The 15,843-nt window shown below is 56.0% G+C and overlaps 2 protein-coding genes and 1 pseudogene across 2 annotated transcripts; 1 reads left to right on the top strand and 2 right to left on the bottom strand.

The window, feature by feature from the left end:
• The first annotated feature begins 1,580 nt into the window (after positions 1–1,580).
• LOC136460260 (U-box domain-containing protein 40-like) lies at positions 1,581–3,210 on the top strand (annotated as a pseudogene).
• A 3,671-nt stretch (positions 3,211–6,881) lies between these two features.
• Positions 6,882–7,916, bottom strand: LOC136460259 (uncharacterized). Its single transcript, XM_066460033.1, has one exon. The coding sequence runs from the start codon at positions 7,914–7,916 to the stop codon at positions 6,882–6,884; it is 1,035 nt and encodes a 344-aa protein (XP_066316130.1).
• A 6,100-nt stretch (positions 7,917–14,016) lies between these two features.
• LOC136460258 (uncharacterized) lies at positions 14,017–14,946 on the bottom strand. Its single transcript, XM_066460032.1, has one exon. The coding sequence runs from the start codon at positions 14,944–14,946 to the stop codon at positions 14,017–14,019; it is 930 nt and encodes a 309-aa protein (XP_066316129.1).
• Between the last annotated feature and the right edge of the window lie 897 nt (positions 14,947–15,843).

Here is a 15,843-nt window from a genome sequence, read left to right as displayed (position 1 = left end):
AAAATTGTAAGTCATCACCTGCTCCCATAGTCAAGGGCGACAGATATGGAGAATTTCAATGTCCCAGGAACCAATATGAAATCGATCAAATGAAAGCGGTTCCATATAGTTCAGCTGTCGGAAGTTTACAGTATGCTCAAGTGTGTACTCGCCCTGACTTAGCATTTGTTACCGGGTTGCTTGGCAGATATCAGAGTGAATAGAACAATGGAAATTAGTATAGAAAGTTTTACGTTACCTGTAAGGTACAAAGGGTCTCATGCTAACATACAGAAGATCTGATTCCCTGCATATAAAGGGGTATACAGATTCTGATTATACGGGAGATGAAAGAAAGTCCACGTCGGGGTACATATTCACTCTCGCAGGGGGAGCTATATCGTGGAAAAGCTCAAAGCAAACCGTCACTACATCGTCCACAATGTATGCCGAGTTTGTAGCATGTTATGAGGCCACAGGGCAGGTGAATTGGCTAAAGAAATTCATGCTCGGGTTGAAAGTGGTAGACGACATACATAAACCACTTAAGTTATACTGCGATAATAATCCAGCAATATGTTATGCTCACAACAATAAGTCAAGTGGTGCTGCCAAACACATTGACATAAAGTATTATGTTGTGAAAGATAAAGCCCGGGATCATATAATTAGTCTTGAGCATATAAGAACAGAAAAGATGCTCGCGGATCCGCTTACAAAAGGCTTACCACCCAGTGTGTTCAGAGAGCACGTAGCCGGTATGGGTTTAAGGGAAAGCCTATGATTTCTGGACAATAAGGGTCTAGTTAAGAATCTATTTCAAAACAGAGATGTGTATTATAGCTGTTTAATCTAATGGTAACTAATCGTGACGATAAGGCACGCTCTATGCACCGATCTGTGATGGAATGGGAACAAGAGAAAGTAAGTAAGTTAAGTTTAAGTTATAAGTGAGATTAATGAGGAGAATGTTAGTTGATCTCCACCAATTGACCCAACGACCAATTGAGCCCTTGGATCTACGCCCTGATCGGAGGCGCCCAACCCTAATACGGTTAGTGGGTCCCCATCGCACAGCGCCATAAATAGAAGGTGGGAGCCGAGGCGCTCGAGTCACGAGGTTCGCCTGAGCCGCCGAGCACCCCACCTACAGTCCTAAACCCTAACCGATCACAGAGGGGGCGCTGCCAGCGACGGGAATTGCCGCCACCGCCTCTGCATCACATCATAGGACTGCTACGACGCCGGGCTGCCCTGCGACCTCTACACCGACCCCGGACGACACCGCTACTGCACCGCCACCGGGTTATCGCCAAGCACTGCGATGGCGAGCCCATCTTCCTCCAAGGTGGCCGATGGTTTGCACCTCTTCACCCCTCTCTCTCTCACTCTATCTCTTATCATGTACTAGTAGATATTTTAGGACTCACGGTTTATTCAAAGTGCAAGTAGACATGTTAGATTTATACCTAGATATCATGTTTTAGGTATAGCACCTGGGTCCTGGCTATAAACCCCCCTCCTCCTACCCGGGACACCGCTACACGCCACGCCTGCAACCCGGGACAGCGAACCAGACCTCGGGCGGCGGGAATGGAGACATGGAGTGGACCAGGGGTGGAAGGAGCTGGCGACGACGGCCGGCGCTGGACACCCTCAGGATCATCGCCGATGGCACAACCAGACTGCTCCACACCGTGGTCACCGCCTACCGGAAGCTAGCTGCGTGCGTCCGCGTGGCGCATAGCCTCGTGAGGGGCAGTGCGATCAACGCCGACGACGTCCTGGACGCAACTTCAGTCATGGCGTTCCTCGAGGACGCCCGCCGAGAGGTCATTCGCTTCCGCGAGCTTCACAAGACGGCCAGGCACGTCCTGGGACCTCGGCACGTCTTGGGGCCTCGAGGACGAGGACGTGCCGCGGTGGAAGCGCTGGGTTGACCACAGCGTCGAGAACTCCCGGCAACTGGTTTGTGCTGGAGAGCCTGGGCTCCGCCACCGCGCGTGTCCGGGCTAGCAGGGATGCCGTCCTCATGTCCCAGTCGTTTCCTGGCCTCTCGGCCAGAAGGACCGAGTGGATGTTGGCGGCACGGAACCTCTTGCGCGCAGCCATTGCATGTGTGGGAGTCGGCCTTGGCAATGCCTGGGGTGCGCTGGATGCGCCACGCTCTTACGGTGGAGGAGGAGGACGCCTGGATGGTTCTGTTCATTTTGCATAGGTGTCCCTAGGCGCTCGGCGTCTCAAAGAGGCGAGCGCGCCTGCATCCAGGCCTGCGCCGCGTTCGCCTTGTCCCCGCCCACCGTGACCGCCGATCTCTATATGAGTCACACTCCTCCGCACTCGTGCTCGTCCCCAATGTCGCGCTCCGCACCACCATCCTCAACCGGTGCGACTGCCTCCGCTGCCTCACCCGGCCCCGCTGTCTCTGGAAATCGCCCACGACATCGTGCGCCGCCTCATGCCGCCGCATCGTCAGGAGCAGCACGGAGGCTCGCTTGTGACGGAGCTCGCTTGTGCAGCGCCAGCAACAGCAAGTCGCCTCGTCGGTTCGAGTGAGGAAACTCAGCTTCGACAAATTCGTGCAGGACAGCAGGAGCCGAGCTCCAGTCAGAGGGGGGACGCTCTGGAGGAGATCATGCCCGTGCTCGGAATGGAGGGCGCCACTCCCACGGAGCAGGCGGCGGCGATGGCCTTGTTGCGGCAGGCCACGCAAGAGAACATGGAGGTAATAAGGAGGCAGCTCTGCACGCTACGCCCCCTCGCGTTGCATTGCATCCCTTGCTGTTGTCAGCCGACTACCGACGCCGACGTGCAGGTTAACGCGGCGGCGGCATTGGTCAACCTGTCGCTGGAGCCCGATAACAAGGCGCGGATCGTGCGGTCCGGGGCGGTGTCGCGCCGCTCGTGGACATGCTCCGCGGGGCCAGACGGAGGCGCGGTACCATGCCGCAGGCACCATGTAGATTGTAGCCTCGCCGTGGAGGACGAGAACCGTGCCACCTTCGGCGTGCTCGGCGCGATCCCACCGCTGCTGGAGCTGGGATTGTCAGCTCTAAACCGGTGTTCTTGGCAGCCGGTGAGCCTGCAATCGTCAAATGCAAATCACAGAAGCACTCAAACACAACGTGAACACTTGGGACACTGGGTTTTGGTGCTGCGAACTGCAAGCAGCGTTTTCTGTTCTTTCTCTTCTCTATTTATTCAGAGTTACAGACTATCAGGACCACGTAGTGGTCAGGCGCGCACCGTGCGGCGAGCACGTCCATCCCCGTGCCCACGATGCTGCTCAAACACCGGTCATCCTCAGGACGTGCGAGCTACTCCCGCTGCTACTTCTACGCGAGATGGCAACCACAGATCAGTGCTCATCCGCATGCAAAACTGAATAAGAAACATGCAGTCCTAACTAACTGAGCCAGCCAATGCGCTAGGATTACTACTAACATTTCTCCTCCTAATTCTTGCGCATGGCCTGAATGTTGATGATGCCGATCTTGGACCGCAGCTCGCAGAAACGAACACGCCCCAAAGCCTTCGTCAGGATGTCTGCTAGTTCCTCAACAGTCCCAATGGACTCAAGCATCACCCGGTTCTCCTCAATGCATTCTCTGATGTAATGATATCTTACGTCGATGTGTTTACTGCGGTCATGGAAAACTGGGTTCCTGCTCAGTTGAAGTGCAGACTCACTGTCAATTTTCAGACTGAAGGCCCTGCTCTTCTCACCTCTGAACTCGGCAAGCAGACGGGCCAACCAAACACCCTGGCAGGCTGCAGTGGTGGCAGCTATATACTCGGCTTCACAGGAAGATAAAGCCACCACCTTCTGCTTCTGAGACTGCCATGTGATGATGCTGGAGCCGAGGAAGAAGATGACTCCTGTGGTGCTCTTCCTTGTATCAATGTCACCGGCTAAGTCATTGTCACTATAGCCAATGAGATGAGCTCCCTTCTTCCTCTGATAATGGCAGCCAAAGTGCAAAGTTCCAGCAACATATCTCAGCACCCTTTTGACAGCCACCATGTGCTCTGTAGTTGGGTTCTCCATGAACTGACTAATGTACCCCACAGAGTAAGCCAAATCTGGCCTTGAATTCACCAAATACCTGAGAGAGCCCACAATGCTCCTGTATTTTGTGGCATCAATAGAAGGAGCAGAGCTGGACTTACTGAGTTTCAGTCGAGGTTCCATGGGGGTATGGCTTGGATTGCACCCTTCCAGCCCAGCAGTCTGGAGTATCTTCGCAGCATAGGCACTCTGACAGACTGAAATTCCTTCTTCAGACTGAATCACTTCCAGTCCGAGATAATACCGGAGAAGGCCAAGGTCGCTCATCCTGAAAGTCGCCTTCATCTCCTCCTTGAAGATGCTGATGTCGCCTGGATTGCCACCGGTGATCACCAGATCATCAACGTAAACGCCCACGATGAGACGCCGTGCGCCCGCACCGCGGAGGTAGACAGCATGCTCTGATGTGCTTCGCGTGAACCCAAGTTTGATCAGGGACTCATCGAGCTTGGAGTACCAGGCGCGCGGGGCTTGACGAAGTCCATAGAGAGCCTTGATCAGGTGCAGCACCTTCTTCTCTTGATTCTTCACCACGAACCCCGGCGGCTGCTCGACGTAGATATCCTCCAGAAGCTCACCGTTCAGGAAGGCGGACTTGACATCCATATGATGGACTGCCCACCCTTCACTTGCAGCGAGCGCGAGCAGCAGCCTTACTGACTCCAGGCGAGCCACAGGTGCGAACACTTCATCAAAGTCAATGCCTTGGTGCTGCACGTATCCCTTGGCGACGAGCCGGGCCTTGAACTTGGTGACGAGCCTGGCTTCATCCCGCTTCGTCTTGAAGACCCACTTGAGGCCGATCGGGCGCACGCCTGGTGGAGGATCCACGAGCTCCCAAGTGTCGTTCACCTCAATGGAAGTGAACTCGTCGAGCATGGCATGGCGCCAGTTCTCATGTTGCAGCGCCTCCTGGAACGTCGTCGGCTCAGCTTCACTTGCAAGCAGCAGCTGCTCCTCCAGTTCACGTGCAGCGTGACCCGGCGGCGTGGCCGGACCGAGCACGTTGTCGACGTTGCGGTATCGCAGTGGGGCGTCGTCGTCGTGGTCCGCGTCCAGCAGCTGCGACGCGCCGGTGCTTGGTGGGGACACGAACTCCACTGGGTCCGGCTCAGGCTGAGGAGGCGTGCCCGGCGTCACGCTCCCAACGCTGAACACTGGCGAGGCGTGAACTAGCGAGGCAGGTGATGAGGAGCTCCCAGCACCATGTGCTGGTGAAGCCTGGGCTGGAGACGCTGGTGGTGTCGGAGATGTGGTAGCAGCTCCACTTGACGTAGTCGAACTCGTCGATGCCGTCGTGGTGGCTGACCCGGGCAATGGCAGGTGTTCGACCGTGAAGTCACTCACCTCGCTGCGTTGCCCCTGGGTCCAGGACCACTGCGCCGCCTCCTCGAACACCAAGTCCCGGCTCACGTGCACGCGCTGAGACACAGGGTCATAGACCCTGTACGCCTTGGAGCTGGGTTCGTAGCCAACGAAGATTGTACGCCTGCTTCGATCATCAAGTTTCTTCAGGTTAGGCGTTGTCACCTTCATATGCGCGACGCAGCCGAATGTCCGCAGGTGCTGGATGCCGGGAACGCTACCCGTCCAGAGCTCGTAGGGGGTCTTGCCACCCACGCTCTTGGACGAGGAACGGTTGAGCAAGTAGACGGCCGTGGTGACCGCTTCCCCCAGAACTTGCCGGGGAGCCCTTTCGCCTTGAGCATGCTGCGCGCGGTTCCAACGACGGATTGGTTCCGCCGCTCCACGACGCCATTTTGTTGTGGCGTGTACGGCGCCGTGAGTTGACGAAGAACACCCAGCTTGGCGCAGTACTCGATGAAGTCGGTGGCGGTGAACTCACCGCCGCGGTCAGTGCGCAGGGCCAGCAGTTTCTTGCCGCTCTTGCGCTCAGCTGTTGCTTGAACGCGCTTGATTGCGGCAGCCGCGGCATCCTTGGTTGGCAGCAGGCAGATCCACACATACCGTGAGTAATCGTCAACAAGCAACAGGAAGTACCGGTTCCCGCTTGGGGTAGGCGGCGTGATTGGGCCGCAGATGTCGTCGTGAAGAAGCTGCAGTGGCTCCGTCGACCGTCCCAGAGCTTGCTGAGGGAACGGCGCACGGCGCTGCTTGCCGACGAGGCAGGCGTCGCACACCTGCTCCACCTGTGACATCAGGGGCATGCCACGGACGAGCCCGTCCTTGGCCATCTTCCGCAGCGCCGCGAAATGCAGATGGCCGAACCTGGCGTGCCATACCCAGGCTTCTTCCTCTCCGCGCACCGCCAGGCACACCGGTTGTGCTATGTTGACGTTGAGAACATACAAGCGTCCTGGGCTGCGGTGGATCTTGGCCAGCAGTCGGCGCTCCTCGTCGCGCACTCGCATAACCCCGCTCTCAACCAACACCTGGTAGCCGGACTCGTCCAGCTGACCGACGGAGATAATATTCGCGGTGAGGCGGGGAAGGTAGTAGACATTGTCGATGGCGCGATGTTCCCCCGTCTTGCAGGAGAAAAGGATGGTGCCGACTCCCTCGATGCGCGCTACGGAGCCGTCGCCGAACCTCACGGAACCAGTGACGTCGGAGTCGATGTTGGAGAACGCGGACCTTGCCCCGGACATGTGGTTTGATGCGCCCGTGTCCAGGACCCATCTCCTGGGATCCCGGTCGCCGGCTTCATCGAAGACGGCGAACACCTTGCCCTCTGTGAGATGGAGCTGGCTGTCGGCACGGATCGGTGGTGGAGTCGCCGGTCTTGGCTCCGACGGCGACAGCTGCTCGATTTGGGGAAAAATCCCCTCCCCTGCTCACAGTCCACCGCAAGGAGCAGAGTGGACTCGTCATCCTAGGCCATGTAGGCCTGCTCCAGCTTCTTCTTGCTCCTGCAATCTTTGGCCCAGTGGCCTTTCTTGCCACAGGCCTTGCAGGCATCATCGCCGACGCCTTGGGCCGAGTTCGTCCTGGCCCGCTGCTCGTAGCCGCCGCCACCGCTGCGTCCACGGCCCCTGCCGCGACCGCGTCCTCGTCCACGACCGCTGGAGCTCGAGCCGCCCCGGCCAGCCTCGCCGTCTTTCTTCTTGTACCGCTCCAGCCATTGCTCCTCCGTGAGCAGGAGCTTGCCGGAGATGTCTTTCGCCAGTGACGGCTCGTCGTCGGTTGCCGCCTTGAGCCGCCCGGTGACCTCCTCAACAGAGAGCGTGTCGATGTCGAGGAGGGTCTCAATTGAGACGACGAGCTGCTTGTACCGCGGACGCGTGACGCGGAGATACTTCGCCACTACCTTCGGTTCCGGCTCCGGGTCCCCGAGGATCGCCAGGCGCTGCACAATGTTGGACAGTCGCAAGGCGAAGTCCTCGACGGACTCCCCGTCGCGGAACGCAATTTGCTCGTATTCCGCGCGCAGGCTCTGCGCAGTCGACTTCCGCACCCGGTCGTCGCCGATGCGCATCGCCCGGATCGCCTCCCACGCCTCCTTGGCCGACGGCTTGGTCGCCAGGGTGGGCACCATCTCCTGGGGAACGCCGGAGCAGATCGCCTCCAGTGCGCTTCGGTCGTCGTGGAAGTCGACATCTTCGTCCTCGATTGCTTCCCAGAGATGACGGGCCTGCATCTTCAGCTTCATCAACAGCGACCAGGAGTCGTAGTTCGTCTTCGTGAGCTGCGGCCAGTTGCCTGAGCCGCTCGTCTCCCGGAACACGCGCTCGACGACGACCTCCCGTGGGCGCCGCGTTCGCGAGCGGCCACCGCGGCGAGTCCGCGAACGACGCGGTGGTGATCGACTTGGAGACGGCGAGCGCGTTGGAGTCTTGCTGCCGGAACCGCTGCCCTTCTCCTTCGTGGCCGACGGCGGCGTGCGGCCTCGGCCCTTCGGCGACACCATCGCGACGCGCTAGGTCCTCCTCTTACGGCTCTGATGCCAATTGTCAGCTCTAAACCGGTGTTCTTGGCAGCCGGTGAGCCTGCAATCGTCAAATGCAAATCACAGAAGCACTCAAACACAACGTGAACACTTGGGACACTGGGTTTTGGTGCTGCGAACTGCAAGCAGCGTTTTCTGTTCTTTCTCTTCTCTATTTATTCAGAGTTACAGACTATCAGGACCACGTAGTGGTCAGGCGCGCACCGTGCGGCGAGCACGTCCATCCCCGTGCCCACGATGCCGCTCAAACACCGGTCATCCTCAGGACGTGCGAGCTACTCCCACTGCTACTTCTACGCGAGATGGCAACCACACAGATCAGTGCTCATCCGCATGCAAAACTGAATAAGAAACATGCAGTCCTAACTAACTGAGCCAGCCAATGCGTAACTGAGCCAGCCAATGCGCTAGGATTACTACTAACAGGGATGAGCCGGGGTAGCATGAGGTTCCGCGGGCTCGCGCTTGCCTCGGGGTTCGAGGCCGCGCTGCAGGTGGTGGCCGAGGGCGACGGGCCGACGGCGGTGTGGGATCGTGCGTTCTTGCGTCTTTCCAGGTGTCAGGGTCACGGCGCGGAGGTGGGAGCTGACACTGATAGCCCTGGTGGGCCGTGGGCGGGTGTGGCAGGGCAATCTTCACTGGTCGCCGCGCTGCAGTGCCTCTAGACTCTAGTCGCCGTCGTGTGCAATACCGAGGGCAGGGTCAGGGTGATCACGCTCGAGGACGCGTCCATCGATATCTGGCCCGCGCCTTGGCCTATGGTCCATGGCGCCGCTGAACTGCTCGGAGAGGCAGGGGCTCTGCGCTCCCACGGGGCGGTGTCGGCGGCGTCGCTGTCGCTGGCCTCGTCCAGGACCACAAGGAGCTCGGCAGCCCGCAGGTGGCCGCGGGCGCGCTCCACGCCGTCGTGCACGCGGGTGGCGTGCTCGGCGACGTTCCGTCCCGACCTTCTCCAGCGCACACCACACGCCGGGGTCCACGGCGAGGTCGTCTACGGAGTCCAGCGGCTCGCTCGGGCATGTCACGCCGCCCCGGTGCGTCAGGTGGCGGCCTCGCCCATATGCTGGCGACGGCGAGGCTGTGCTCCATCGAGGCGCCCTCGAGCGCGCGCTGTGCCGCCTTCGCGCCGGGCCCCCGGTGATGGCAGTGCTTGCACAGCTCGTGGACGATGTGGCAGTGCTTGGACAGCTCGTGGACGCTGTGGCAGTGCACTTCTTCCATTTCCATCCCCATCTCTTGCTCTCGCCTGTCGGTGCTCGTTTCTGGAAGAAGGTCCGTCCCGGATGCGGCTGTTTCGGCGGCGGCATGGGCGCTGATGTTGCGAGGGTCGACGCATAGAACGCCGACGCCGCCCAAGGGGAAGAAGTGCAGCACCGCCACGGCGACGCCGAACGCAAAGTGGCGCAAGCCAACGTCCTGAGATGGGGATGGAACGAACAAGGCTGTTGAAGGGATGGTGATCGATGGTTGTTTAATTGCGTTTTCTGCTTTTGGTTGGGGTTATAGTTGTAATCCCTTTGAGTTTGAATGCCCTATTGTGTCACTGTCATGTGTCATCTCGAGTTTCTGTTCATGGTGAAATTATCTGACTAAACTGAATGACGCAGCCTGAAAGCACCAACTGCTGACAGGCAGAAGCCACGAACAGATCAACAGGGAAAATGTAAAAAATCGATGTTGTGAAATGCAGATATAAATCCCAGACTTCTACAGCTCAGGAAGAGGAATAGTTTTCATCTTTTCTAAAAAAAAAATGTTGTACACACACTAATCTGATCTCGTCAGGGTGACCACAAGAAATATCACACAGCTAACAGCCAAAGCATCAGACAGAAGTCTTCTCTCTGCAAGCTATGCTCACTCACTTATTCAGCTACAGAGACTATAACAAATGGCATCGATTTTGAACACACTGAAAGAAGAATAAACAGTTTCAGATGTATGGTGCAATGACCTATATTTGTTTACTGCTTTCTTGATTGCCTGCTTCAATCTGTTGAGGAACTTGCTGCTGCTTGTGGACACTGAATCCTCACAGCCATATCTGCAGTCATGGTCGACAGCCACCTTAGGCTTCCTTCCCACGCATTCCACACCTCTTCTCAATCCCAGGATCTTGGAGAGTGATGATGGCAGTGACCGGGAACCCCTGGTGCTGTCAGACCTAGGGATGGGAACCGCATCTTCTTTTCCTCTCTCTCTCTCTTTAATGCCAAAGCTGTTCCTGCCTCTTTCTGCTCCCTGGTCAGAAACAATCTCGTCCTCGACCTCGACGATCTCATCAGAACATTCAGTTATCCCATTCCTGCAGCTCTCTTCGTCAGTTCTGCTCTGCATTTGCTGCTCCTCTGAAGCATTCTTCTCGTCATTATCGTGTTCATCTGAAGAATGGTATACAGCATGATCTTCTTGTTGGCTATCCATGAGCATATGGAGCCACTTGTCCACATTTCCTTTGCCAACATGGTTCAGTATTGACTGATTTGTACCAAACCTGGAAGTTCCATACATGCCCATTGCTCTATAGGGTGGACTTGGAACTTTGGAAGTGATGAGGTCCTCGGTACTGAAGCTGTCTCACTGGCATGACCGTTCCCATTCCACCTGGCATATATAGGCCTAGCCGTCGCGGTTCTGTTCTTGGTCCCGACCACGATCCATAGCAGCGGCGGCGCCACCTGCTGCAGCGTGTGCGCGAGCCTCGCCACCGACGCGTCCTGCGCCATGCCATCGTCGGGCCACGTGACGGTGACGATCAGGAGGAGGCCGTGGTCAGGGGGCTGCAGGCGGCGGCGGCGGCACCGTTTGGTGAGCATCGCCGAGCAAGACACCCCCTAAACTTGATGCACCTCGACGACACCTAAAGCACTCCTCAACTCCACGAACTTGACTCGCCCCAGCGATTTGGTGAAGAGATCGGCGAGCTGTTCTGCAGTCCCAACATGATCAACTTCCACCTTACCTTCTTCTATGCATTCACGAAGAAAATGATACCTTGTATCAATATGCTTGCTACGATCGTGATGCACTGGATTCTTGCTGAGCGCGATCGTGGACATATTATCCATGAGAAGCTTCCCTGTCATCTCCTTAGTCCCCAACATGTCTGCAATCAGTCGGTTTAGCCAAATGCCCTGACAAGCCGCCGCCGCCTGCTGCCACGTACTCAGCTTCACACGAAGACAAAGCAACAATTCTTTGTTTCTGTGATGTCCAGGTCACCAAACTGCTCCCCAGAAAGTAGCCAATACCCGTCGTGCTCTTTCTGTCTTCTAGATCTCCTGCATAGTCGCTATCGCTATAGCCAACTAGGATCGGTTTTAGTTCAGCACCTCTCTCATATTTGCAGCCATATCCCATAGTACCCTTCAGGTACCTCAGGATGTGTTTCACAGCAGCCCAATGTTCTTTCCCGGGTGCCTCCATGTATCTGCTTACAACACCAACAGCAAAAGCTAAGTCTAGCCTGGTGTTGACAATGTACCTGAGTCTCCCTATGATGCTTCTATACTCTGTTGGATTTATTGGATCTCCACTCTTCAGCTTGCTAAGTTTCAGTCGACATTCCATTGGTGTTTCACATGAGTTACAGTTCCTCATCCCTGCACCTTCTAGAATCTTTGCAGCATAGGAACTCTGACACAATGTAATCCCATTGCCATCTTGCTTGACCTCTATGCCAAGGTAATAGCTCAAGAATCCCAAATCACTCATGCTAAACTTCTTTTTCATCTTAGACTTAAACATCTTGATGTCTTGCACATCTGGTCCAGAGATGATCAAATCAGTCGACATATACTCCCACAAGTAAGAATGAACTTTTGCTGCTTCTCCTGTAAACAGCATGATCAAGCTTGCTTCTCACAAAACCCAGAGCCAACAACTCCTTATCGAGTTTTGCATTCCACGCCCTCGGTGCTTGCTTCAACCCGTAAAGAGCCTTTCTCAATCTGAGGACCTTGTCTCCTTTGCCGACCACAAAACCTGGAGGCTGTTGCACGTATACGGTCTCAGACAGATCACCATTCAAAAATGCAGATTTGACGTCCATATGGTGAACTTCCCAACCACCTTGTGCTGCAAGTGCTAACAGAACTCGTACAGTTTCAATCCTAGCAACCGGAGCATACACCTCATCGAAATCGACTCCAAACTGTTGAGCATATCCTTTAGCCACCAGACGAGCTTTATGCTTGATCACATTCCCTTCCGGGTCCTTTTTGACCTTGAAAACCCACTTCAGGCCGATGGCCTTGTGTTTTGGTGGCAACACACTGACTTCCCAGGTGCGATTTGCTTCTATGGCTTGCATCTCGGCCTGCATGGCCTGCCTCCAACACTGCTCGGTTAATGCCTCTTGGACTGATCTTGGTTCCTCAGCCGCAACAAGACAAAGACCGCTATACTCAAAATCCTGCACTTCTTCAGTAGTATCAAGCAAATTTGGGATTGTACGGTAACGCAGTGGGGCACCTTCTGAATCTGCAGACTGCCCTGGTGGGCGGTGTTGCCCATTGGGTCATCGGCACTCCTGGGATTGAGTTGGAGTTGGGAGTGTGTGGAGGTGAGTTTGATCCACCCCCTAGACTTGTGGAATTGACGCTGACACAGCAGGCGATCCGGGATCACCGGCATCAGGTTCAGGTTCAGAAAATTCAGGCTCCGCGAGCCCTGTTGTCGGACCGGCTACTGTGTCGTCCCACTGAACCTGAAAGATGTCAGGCGCTTCTGTTGCTGTTGCACCTCCGATCACCCTGCTGTCCTTCCCTTCCCAATTCCACAGCTTCTTCTCGTCAAACACTACATCCCGAGTCACCAATAATTTGTCCTTCACCGGATCATAGATGCGATAGCCCTTCGTTCCTGGTTCGTACCCAAGGAACACACCTGAAACTGCTCTGTCAGTTAGCTTGCTCACCCCGGGTCCAACTGTCTTCGCATATGCAACGCATCCAAAAGTCTTCAGATGCTTGACCCCGGGTTTTCGACCAACCATGCTTCATATGGAGTCTTGCCATTCAAACTCTTAGTGGGAGAGCGATTCAAAATATAAACAGCCGTTCTGACGGCTTCACCCCAGAACTTGGACGGCACGCCCATGCTTTTCAGCAAGCACCTCGCCATCTCTACCACCGTCTGATTTCTTCTCTCCACAACACCGTTCTGTTGAGGAGTATACGGTGTGGTGGTGTTGTGCTTAATCCCATGATCACTGCAAAACACCACAAACGCTCCTGAGTTGAACTCGCCTCCCCTGTCAGTTCTGAATGCCTTCAGACGGCGCCCTGACTCAAGCTCTGCCGCCGCTCTGAATCTCTTGAAGCATTCCAACGCCTCTGACTTCGCAGCCAATACCTCAAGCCACATGTAACGACTAAAATCATCTACAATAAGCAAAAAGTAAGACTTGCCTCCGGGTGTGGGTGGCGTTATTTGCCCACACAAGTCCATGTGTACAAGCTCAAGTACTGATGATGCTCGCCATGCCGAAGCTCGAGGAAAAGGAGTGCGGTGCTGCTTGCCAAGTGCGCAGCCATCGCACACCTGTTCTATCTTCTTGATCAGTGGTAGCCCCTCCACCATCTCCTTGGCACTAAGATCATATAGCGCCCTGAAATTTAAATGGCCAAAGCGAGCATGCCACCGCCAGGCTTCCTCCTCCATCTTGGTCAGTAAACAGATCGGTGCTGTCAGGTTGACCTTCATGACATACAGGCGGTTCCTTCTTTCTGCTCGGATCAGAACACCTCGAGCATTGCCTTGCTGTTCTCTCTCGAACACTTCCAGAACACCCTTGTCAATCTCAACTCGACATCCTGCTTCTTCCAACTGTCCGAGGCTCACAATGTTACACCTCAGTGATGGAATGAAATACACCTCGGTGAGCACACGATGCTCCTTGTTCTTGCCGGCCATTGTCACTGCACCGACACCGCAGATTTCTACGGTGGAGCCATCGCCAAATTTCACCGCGCCGCGCACCGATTCATCTAAGTCTACCAACGAGGATCGGCAACCTGTCATATGATTTGTTGCGCCTGTGTCCAACACCCAAGCGCCCTCATCGTACTTGGCCGGGAACACACGTTCCTGGTTTCAGGAACAGGCCTTGGCCGCCTGTCCTTGGAGTGTGCACGACGTCGCACACCTGGGCCACCAGGAGCGCCGGGTTCTTGTCTGTGTCACCACTGACATGGTGAGCGGCATCATCATGGTCTTCCTTCCCGGATTTCTTGTTCAGGCACTCCCTTGCCCAGTGGCCAAACACACCACACTTCTTGCATCTTCCCTTCCGACGCGGTGTCCCCGTCGAAGGATGACAACCTGAGTCACGCCTCTCGCGATCATGCTTCCCGCCGCCGCCGCCGCGCACTCCTTGTTTGTCCTTCTTTGCATAATTTCCACCGCCCTTACCTCCAGATGAGGACGAGTCGGTGTGAATCATGCGACTCCTGTTCTTCGCCATCCACTCCTCCTCCGTGAGGAGAAGAGAGGGCTTCGCCTTATCGGTGACTTGATCTGGCGTAGGCTCGAATCGGTCTTCAGCCGCCCTGAGCCGACCGACGAGTTCTTCGACAGACAAAGTCTTCAAGTCGCAGAACATCTCGATCGTGACCGCTACTTGATTGTAGCGCGGGGGAACAACTCTCAGGAACTTCTTCACCACTCTTGTATCATCCACGCTTTCATCACCAAGGCCCTTCAGATCGGTAGCCAGCTTGCCGATCCGAACTGCGAAGTCATCAATTGATTCTCCCGTCTTGAACGAGATTGATTCAAATTCCGCAAGTAACTTCTGCGCATTCACCTCTTTCACGCGTTCTGCCCCCAGACGCATCGATTTAATAGCTTCCCATGCCTCCTTCGCCGATTTCTTGTTCAGCAACATAGAGTGCATCTCGCCGGGCACGCCACGAATCATGGCGCCGAGCGCAAGTCGATCACGTCGCCGCTCGACCTTGTCACTCTCGATCGCGTCCCACAGATACATCGCTTCGAGGTTACATTGGACATGAGCGGACCACTCTTGATAGTTGGTGCGAGATAACATCGGCCAAACTAGGTTTCCCGACGCCTGATTCCACGCACGTTCCATGGTTTCCTTCTCCTTCTCTCCGGTCGAGCCCATGTCGACGGTTCTTCGGATTCACGTCTCCTCCTGCTCGCGATCGACGAACTCGATCACTCGGCTATCTCTCCGACGACTCCCTGTCACCAGACACCTCCTCCTTCGTCTACCTTCGGCTCTGATACCACGTTGTTAGAACTCGAACGATGAACGAGATCGGATCGTGAGCGACGCCAGCGACGTGGTGACTACGGCGAGTGCGCGAACAGATGCAAAACTCAGAGGAAACTATGAAGATTGGACGCTGCCAGCAACCGCAGCTTATTTGGCTCTTTGTTCCTTATATTTATAGGTATACTCGAGGTTTACAGACTCCAAACCCCCCACGCCACATTGCGCAAAGATCGCAACGCCGTTTCGCTGCGGCGTGCGCTACGCGCGCTCTGAACAATGTGGCGTGAACCTGACGGACTCCACGGTCGAGTCATGGTCGTGCACGCCTACGACCATGCTCTCCCCTACCTGACCTGCCTAGACTCCTTTAGGACTACGATTACATGAATGCCGTGCATCAATTTAACTAACACCCCGCGGCACGGACTTCCGCCTCGACTGCGAGGACCCTCCACGCCCGTCGTACCTGCTGTTGTGCCACCGCGCCGCCCCCACCGCCCCGGTCAGCTACGTCACCCAACACCAGCAGGCATCCGCCTACATCCTCGCCGCCAACCGCTCCGGCCTCCTCCTCGTCCAGGTTGTCGACCCCGGCAGAAACGACCCCGCTGCCTCGGACCTATTCTTCTGCGACAACCACGACGG

The sequence above is a fragment of the Miscanthus floridulus genome, chromosome 6 (genome assembly GCF_019320115.1).
Source record: "Miscanthus floridulus cultivar M001 chromosome 6, ASM1932011v1, whole genome shotgun sequence".
NCBI classification, from domain to species: domain Eukaryota; kingdom Viridiplantae; phylum Streptophyta; class Magnoliopsida; order Poales; family Poaceae; genus Miscanthus; species Miscanthus floridulus.
The sequence above is the reverse complement of the archived record's forward strand: the minus strand, read 5'-3'. Positions and strand labels throughout refer to the sequence as shown.

Coding starts and splice junctions, on each gene's coding strand:
- LOC136460259 (XM_066460033.1), bottom strand. CDS start 7,916: ATGGTGTCGCCGAAGGGCCGAGGCCGCACGCCGCCGTCGGCCACGAAG.
- LOC136460258 (XM_066460032.1), bottom strand. CDS start 14,946: ATGTATCTGTGGGACGCGATCGAGAGTGACAAGGTCGAGCGGCGACGT.